The 8,220-nt window shown below is 31.0% G+C and overlaps 2 protein-coding genes across 9 annotated transcripts; both read right to left on the bottom strand.

Moving 5' to 3' along the window:
- Positions 1-610: 610 nt before the first annotated feature.
- On the bottom strand, positions 611-1,821 carry LOC110626973 (EPIDERMAL PATTERNING FACTOR-like protein 8). Its single transcript, XM_021773184.2, has 2 exons — positions 1,467-1,821; positions 611-1,350 (listed from the first exon to the last, which is right to left on the bottom strand). The coding sequence occupies exons 1-2, from the start codon at positions 1,555-1,557 to the stop codon at positions 1,094-1,096; spliced, it is 348 nt and encodes a 115-aa protein (XP_021628876.1). The 5' UTR covers positions 1,558-1,821; the 3' UTR covers positions 611-1,093.
- Positions 1,822-4,179: 2,358 nt separating this feature from the next.
- LOC110625848 lies at positions 4,180-7,848 on the bottom strand. 8 transcript variants are annotated; one of them, XM_021771515.2, is made up of 6 exons: positions 7,703-7,848; positions 7,416-7,545; positions 6,213-6,469; positions 5,197-5,287; positions 4,484-4,592; positions 4,180-4,387 (listed from the first exon to the last, which is right to left on the bottom strand). In XM_021771515.2, exons 2-6 carry the CDS (start codon positions 7,418-7,420, stop codon positions 4,334-4,336), a joined length of 516 nt encoding a protein of 171 aa, XP_021627207.1. In that variant the 5' UTR covers positions 7,421-7,545; positions 7,703-7,848; the 3' UTR covers positions 4,180-4,333. The 8 variants fall into 8 exon arrangements, with proteins under 8 accessions (XP_021627207.1, XP_021627205.1, XP_021627206.1 ...); XM_021771513.2 differs by having other exon boundaries at positions 6,213-6,474; positions 7,416-7,557; positions 7,703-7,844; XM_021771514.2 differs by having other exon boundaries at positions 6,213-6,474; positions 7,703-7,843.
- Between the last annotated feature and the right edge of the window lie 372 nt (positions 7,849-8,220).

Genomic DNA, 8,220 nt, shown 5'->3' with positions numbered 1-8,220 from the left:
AACTTATATATTTAATTTAAAAAATGTTTTATGTAGTAAAATAATTTTCAAGGAAAAACTTATTTTTTAATGTTTTTAATTGTGATTTAACAAATAAATGATATTAATAAATTTATATAAATTAGTATAATAGGATCTTTAAAATTCTTTTTTTCATTTTCTATAAAACTAATTTAATTTTTCTTTTGACAATAAAATATTTTTTATTGAGCAATTTCTTTAAATGCTCTACTCCTACGTTTAGAATTAAAAATTCTATAATAATTCAATTCAATTTAATTGAATTATTTGCATAAATCATTTTTAGAGTTAATTATTTGAATAAATTATTTTTAGAATGCAATCATAATAAATGGGCAACATAATTTTGAGTATTTATTATATTTATAATAATTAAATTATCGTCTCACTTAAAAAATAAAGTATTAAATCACTCGTTAATACGAGTATTAATACGATATTGAGTTATTTAATTTTCGATATTTTGATAAAATTTCTGCATTTATTTATAACATACAAATTGTTTATGAATCATCAATGAAGCTTAGTAAATATCCAGTGCAGTCCCAGATGATCATAAAGACTAAATCAATAAAAGCAACACAATAAAGTCCAAAACATCAACTGTTTGATGTAAAATTTACTTGAATTATTGAAACAGGAAAAACAATGTTCAAAGCTCATGCTTTATCAGTGGATAGATTAGAGAATCATAGGGTACCCACCAAGTTTCAGTGTTAACTTTCCCCACCATTACCATCAACAAAAGCTTCCAAAAACTTCACTGTTTGCTTATGAATTATCACTCAACTCATGAGGACTTGACACTTCCATATGCCATTGCATTTATGAACAACAACAGCTATTCTCTTACCAGAGATTAGTCTTTTCTCTTATCTTCTTACATCTGCATGCATGTGCAACAATGTTCACAGTACACAAGCATGGTAATATAAAATTAATACATCTTAAAATATTGATAAATTATCATTCATCACTGGTAGTTGCACGAAGTAGAAAAGAGGTTGACACAGATAATTACTAAGGGAAGGTTTTTGTTTTGTTTTGTTTTGTTTTATTACATGTATGGAGTTCATGGTTGAAAGAGCTTATCTCCACATTTGCATTTCCATGAGAGAAGATAGTAGCCACCATCATCATCGTCTCCACGAGATAATGGTTTAAACTTGCGACCTTTGTTTTGATGAGAAGGAACTACCAGAGTAGCCATGCAAGGTCTGCAACTGAAGCACTTGTCTACACAACCTGGAGGCTTTGAACCCAACACCGTATTCTTCCTTTTCTGCTGCAAATTCTCACTGTTGCTTGAAAGTACCATGCCTTGAGCAGCTAAGCAAATCCCAAATGCAAAAAACGAAAACTATATTTCTTAGAACCAAATTAAAAAGTTGCTGTATATATTCTCTTTTTTTCTTTTTTCCCTCAAATGGGTTGGATTTATTTACCTGATTGTGGTGGTAGAAACATGAGACAAAGGACGAAAACCACAATTACTGCAAGTTTCAGCCCATCTGCATTGGTTGTAGAAGCAGCCATAATAACCGAGCCGGAGCACTAAATTAACAATAGTAGCACTTGTAAGGTAAGTTAACAGTAAAGAGACGTAGCCAGAGGAAGAGGATGATGTTTCTGGGAAAGAAGAACAGGAAAATATTTGAGAGAAAGGATTGGTAGGTTTGATTGGTAAAATAGAAAGAATAGACTATATACAGAGTTTGAGGCAAAATTCTAGGGCTGTTGGGCTTGGAAGGGACATGTCTCTGATGGCCATAGTAGTAGCGGTTGTTCACCAATTAAAGAAATTTAGACTTTGCCACTGTTTTGTAGAAAAAAATCACAGGCACAAATTCTCCTGTCGTTTTGGGAAACTGTGGCACTGACTTCCTGTTTAATTTGAGTGAATATGACTATTGGATCAACTTTCAGAGACTTTGACTGTCATTATTAATACTACTATAGGTTTTTTAACTATAAATTTAATTAATATTCTATTTTTTAAATATTTCAATCAAATAATTAAGAATAAATTATTTGTTTAAACTTATCCACCCTACTCAAGATATTAATTTTTGGAATTTATATAGTATTAAATTCTATTTAATCATATTTAAGAAGTGAGATATGATGATACAAATATATTTTTTTTTAATGGATGAATTGAATTTATGTGAAAAAAATTAAATAAATACATAAATGATCCTTTAAAATAGATGATTATAAATAAAAAAGGAAAAGGCTACTCTTGCTCACTAGCTCCTTCCCTTTTGCAGACTTTTCTTTATCTTCTCCACTTTCAGATGCTAAGCTTTTATTGCGATGCCGATGTAATTAAATTTCACCAAGTACTTTTCCTTTCAACCCCAAATCCAATTCCACGTGTATCCACGAAAAACTTATCTACTTAAATATATAATAATATTTTAAAATCTATTAAAAATAGATTCAATGTGTTTTGATAAGTTTGATCCGATTTATTTTTTTCTTATTTTTTTATTTTTTTAATTTTTTTATTTTTTTTTATTTTTTAATAATATATAACCATTGTCCTGTACCTGTATATTTCATTATTATCATGTTAGATCGTATGTATTATTCTTTTTTTATCATCAGACGATCATTTAATTATATCTGATCTTGCGGGTTCATCAACACAATTGAATTAGACCTCTTACATATGGGACCGAATCCTGTTTAATCTGTCCAAGCGAATCCTGAATTTTATACCGTGAAATATACCTATGTATTAAATCTTAATAGATTTAAAATTTAATTCTTCTCATACGAATTCAGTCAGAATATATAAAGCTCGATAGTCATTATATAAAATTTCATTTTATATTATAGTTTCATATAAATACAATTAAACAAGAATTTTTATATAAATGAATGTGAAGAATATATATGTATAAAGATAATATTTAAAGTAAGAAAGTAAAAAAAGGAAATTTAATATTATAAACACTAAAGTTTAAGTAATATATAATTAAAAAACGATTGAAAGCAATAAATAAATAAGTTCAGTTAATTATAAGATCGGAAAATAAACTATTAATACTTATTAAAAAAGTTTTAAAAATCATAAAATATAAACGCACGAGTCCGATTATAAGAGGTTAAAACAAATTGAGTCAAATTTTTATGAGTGCTTAGAATTATAAATGTGACTGTAAATTAAAATTTCACTTAACTATAATTACTGTTTAAATAAGTTAAATTTAGTCTAACTTTAAATTTCATTTAATAAATCACTTAAATTAAAGTTTGTTAACTCGCAAATGATATTATGAATATAATTGTTTAATTAAAATTACTTTATTTTAAATTAAAATTTATTATATTTATAATTAAATTATTTTTAAACTATTTAATATTTAACTCGATAAAAACTTAAATTTATTTACTAAATAAATTAAATTTGAACTTATTAATTTAATTCAAATTCAAATGTGTCAAAACTTAAATTTTACTTTAATTCAAAACAGAAATTAATAAATAAAATTTAAATTTTTTAAAATTTAGATCTATTTAATTAATTTACGCTCTAAAAATTAATTGTTAAATTTTCATTACATCTAAATTTCAATTCAATTTCAAACTTCATATAGCAGCCTGCATTTTGTTTGAGCCTTTATTTATAACAATTTATTTTATAATTGGAGAATTAAAATAAATTTTTTATAATTATAAAAAATAAAATAAAATACTAATAAATGTAAACATTAATTTTGTGTTTAATTTATCAAGATAAGCTTCTACGGAATCAAATGTGGAGGAGATTAGAAGCGACTGGATTATTTTCATCCGTCCGATCCACATATAAAAGAAATAGATGAGCCAACGGTTGAGATTTATTAAGGCAGCAGTGTATGGTATGCGTAAGCATATGATAGTGAAGACAAAAGCACGCATGATAAGACCTAACGGTACTCAAAACTGTTGAAATCATGACTATCACGTCACCACGTGACTGACATGTGTCAGTCATCTACTGAGTGTCTTTCAGGTGCTTTCCGGTCACTACGTGATGACATGTGTCAGTCATCAAAACTGGGTGTCTTGCGGGGTGAGCATTCAGGCAGGCCTTCAAAAATTTCCAAAGAAACAAACAGAAAGAAGGGAGAAGAAGGAATTCAATGCATCAGAGAAAAAAAATTGCAATGGAAAAGAACTGGCAGCCAATGTTTTTGATTGGTTTGAATGCAATACAAAGGAATTGTCTAAAAATGGCTGTGGAGGGAAGGCAAAAGCCAGGGTGAGTATACGCAAAGAATGTTACAGGGATTTTCTCCATTTGTCTTCTAGTTGCTGCAGATTAATCATACATGCCTTCCTGCTCCCAAACGTCCACTAGAAAATCTACCATTTCCTGTCATTTAAAATCAATGTACAATAAGAAAGCATAATTTTAGGAGTTCAACTGATTCAACCAGGAACCTAGAATGAGAGAGAGGGCGAGAATTACAGAGAGAGGAATTGGCTGAGGGAATGGCTTGTTGGTTCCAAGTAAACTGTCATATGTCGCGTTCCAACTGCAAGGCCAGAAGTTTTTAACCATGGAGAGACAATGAGTGCTGACAAAATAACCACAAACAATTCATGAATGATCAATGCTTATCTTTAAGATAGCATCCTGCATGTTCAAGAGATGATATTCCCACCCGTGTTTCTTCACAAGTAATGTTGAAAAATCTTGACATTTTCCACCATTCCTTTCAAGGGAACAGTAACACTCAACTCTTTTGAGAAAAAGAAAATCCACAAACAAGTTCTAGTTCATATCTCTGCTCAATTGGGGTAAAAAAAAAAAAACCAGATACATTTTATATTTGGAATTTTATCATTCATACATGATTATTTGAGGTGCTGTGAATTGGAAGCAAAATCACAACTTGATTCAAAGTGCAACCTCAACCAGCAAGGTTGAATGCTCCTCTATAATTTATGATTTGCTCATTTCTTAAACAAAAATAACCCTTTCAACTAAAATTACAAGATATATTGGACGAATTGCATCGTATAGTCAATCAAGACTGGGAACTCAATGACAAAGACGTGAACACAGTACAACGTTTGCTTGCAGTACATGTATACAGGTGTTAGAAAGTTGATGAACAATAATGCATGCATATGCAAGAATCTTAATTTGACCAATTCAGAAGAATTAGATCAACTCACTTTAGTTTGGGTTCCCGAGACTGCTGTGCACGGTTCCCGGACCTTTTCTCTCCTACCCAACGCTGCCTTGTTTGATTCCAAAGCAAAAGACCTACAATCAAGAGTTCATTTAGAAAAAGTTGGCATATGTGGAAGCAGGTGCCCACACACAGTTGAGAAGAGTGTAACATGCTGGACCAATGATAGATCAAAAAGTACCAACCATGCACCCTCAGTGCACATGCAAAGTGAAACAGGTTATTAATAAATCAAATCCAAAAGGAAATCCAATTAAAACAGAAAAACACATGAAAACCTAGAGAAGGTGGGGGAATGGAGAGCTAGATGACCCTCACTACCCAGTGCATTTTGTCTTTCTACACGGAAGTCTTACCAACCTCATAATGTATAAATGCATTAAGCCATACAAAAGCCCTCTAAAATATCTATGTTGCAGGTAAAACATGGCAGAAAATATAATTGACAATTAAACTGCATATAGGGGTTAGTGATACAGGATCATCTTCTAGCAATTCTAAGACTACTTACTTTAGAAAGAAAACATAGTAAGTGATACTTCAACATTGGTTTTGATATGGGATTCTGATTAGTGTTGGTTTAGGATTTTCTTATTCCTAATCCGTAGTTGTTACTATGGCCTCCTCGACTGTAACCTTTGGTTAGTACAGACTTATTTGGTTTTACACTCTGAAGAGCCGACTTCAAAGAAAACCATTGCAAAGCAAGTTCCAGTTAAAGATGTAACTTGAAAATGGTATGTGATGATAAATATTATATTGGAACTCTTTTTCTCATCAATTTAGATTATACAATTCAAATATGCTATATCTTTATAAATGTAAATATGTATTTTAAGATCTTTCTGGTTCCAAGTTACATTTTTTATGTTGACGATTTATGATGAAGCTACAGTTCAAGACTTCATCAATTTCCTTTATTATACATGATATAACTCGTATGAAATACTTCATCACATTGTTCCCCCTCAAGAATCTAGATCCACCACTATAACTTACCATGGTTTACAAATTCAGAAGGTGCAGTAGTGCTACTGGAGCCACCATGCAGATCATGTATCTGGTTGATAGTGCTGATTGATGACATGCTTCCCTGTGACTGAACTGCACTGTTGTCCATATCACAAGTGCTGGTAGTCCAGAATTCCTCTGAAATGCTAGGTTTTTTCACTGTCTGACCTTGAACCTTTGATCCCTTTGATGGCTCATCTACAGATGTAATTAGTGTGGGTTTTTTGTAGCATCCGAGACAACCACTGTTCTGTAGCAAATCACATACAATCATATAGCTGAAGCATAACAACCACTAAATATAGATGTGGCTGAATGATACAGAAGAAATTACAACTACAAAACAGTCAATGCTCAAACTAAAGATAAGGAGCAAAAAAGTAAGATAGAGAGGGACACACATCGTCACATGGCTAAATACACATGAGATTATCACATTCTCATTAACACTTGCAAAAAGTCATTTTGCAGTGACACACTATTTTAAGTTACAATTGCTTGATATTAATACATTATCATTATTCATTGAAGACAAAAGAGAAAACAAATGCCAAAGATTTGAAATTCATAGCACAGCATCACATTTTGGGCACTTGTTTAAGAGAAAAATGGTCTGGCTACAAGAAAAGCAGCGAATTCACTGAAATTTCTCACTCAGAGAAATCATCCATTCCCAAGCAAGCTATGTGTCGTGCTGCAGCAAGTCAAGACTTGCAAATGCCTCAACATACACAACAACCAGGCGAGCTCCGGCCATCATAAATTCTTAGGAATGTCAATTGTCACCATGTGCCATAGTAATAACAAGGTTTATGGTTTTGAGATTGAAGAAATTCATTTGGCGATACCCAGCAAAACCAAACTTCAATTCTTGCAAAATAAAATATGATGTAAAAATTTCATAATCTTTTATTTTCCAAATCATACCAATAAAAAATTTTACCTCATACCTTCTGCTGAAATTAATAGATCATATTAGTGAGCTTAATTTAGTCAATACCATAGAGACTAAAATGCAACAAACACAAAACAATAATCCCAATTCCTACTTTTTTTTCCCACAATTACAGAGAAAAGCAAGCACAGCAGACCAAAATTCACAATCAAACAATCACAAAACCCCATAAAAATAAAAACCCACAAGCAAAATCTCCATGTAAATCCAAAACCAGGAAGAAGCAGAAAACTTACCCCATGCATGCAGTAAATGAACAAGCTAACAGGTGTATCAGATCTTGCAAGATGGAATTTCAAGGGAAAGCTAATTCCCAGAGAAACCAATTCCAGAAAACAAGGACAAAAGAACCCCCGAAAGAGGAAGCTGAATATGAAACTGTGAGTGGGTGTGGGTGTGGGTGTGGGTGTGGGTGAGAGACAGAGAGAATAAAATAAGAGAAAGATAATGGTTTACCCCTGTTTCTGTGAGCCGTATAAATGGGTAGAAACTGAGTAAACAAAGTTTTTTTTTTTTTTCTTACTGTGTTGTCTCTCTCTAGTGATGGAAGCAGCAACTGATTCTGATTTTTTGTTTGGGTTCTCTTTGCCTCCTCGTCCTCTTCTATTGACTGGCTGCTCGACAATCACTTCTACACCATGTTTGGAAAACCATTTTAGGAAGAAAGATGAAAATAAGAAGGAAAAAAATTTCCTCAAGAAAATAAAAGAGAAAAGTTACCTTTTAAGTGGTCAAATAGTTATTTTACCGTTTAATTTTTGAATTAATATAAATTGTTGTAAAAATTAAATTATATTATTTACTATTTATTTTCTCATAAATTACTTTCATATTGTATTTTTCTCGACCATTTTTCTGCCATCCAAACAAGTGTGATGAATAAAATTTCTTTTATTTTCTGTCATTTTTTTTACTTTCTTGTTTTTTTTATCAGTCTCTAATTTTAAGAGTGATTTCATATGATTATTTAATTTTAAGAGTAATTTCATGTTGATCCCTCAATTTCATTTCATTACCAAAAAAATCCTTCAACTTTAATTT

Source organism: Manihot esculenta, chromosome 11 (assembly GCF_001659605.2).
Source record: "Manihot esculenta cultivar AM560-2 chromosome 11, M.esculenta_v8, whole genome shotgun sequence".
NCBI classification, from domain to species: Eukaryota; Viridiplantae; Streptophyta; class Magnoliopsida; order Malpighiales; family Euphorbiaceae; genus Manihot; species Manihot esculenta.
The sequence above is the reverse complement of the archived record's forward strand: the minus strand, read 5'-3'. Positions and strand labels throughout refer to the sequence as shown.

Bases quoted from the DNA above. Each gene is read 5' to 3' on its own strand.
- LOC110626973 (XM_021773184.2), bottom strand. From the start codon at position 1,557: ATGGCTGCTTCTACAACCAATGCAGATGGGCTGAAACTTGCAGTAATT. The intron at 1,351-1,466 runs GTAAATAAATCC...GGATTTGCTTAG, and splicing joins GTTTCTACCACCACAATCAG to CTGCTCAAGGCATGGTACTT.
- LOC110625848 (XM_021771513.2), bottom strand. The intron at 5,288-6,212 runs GTAAGTTATAGT...TCTTGATTGTAG, and splicing joins TTCTGAATTTGTAAACCATG to GTCTTTTGCTTTGGAATCAA. The intron at 4,593-5,196 runs GTGAGTTGATCT...TTATTTTGTCAG, and splicing joins TCTCGGGAACCCAAACTAAA to CACTCATTGTCTCTCCATGG.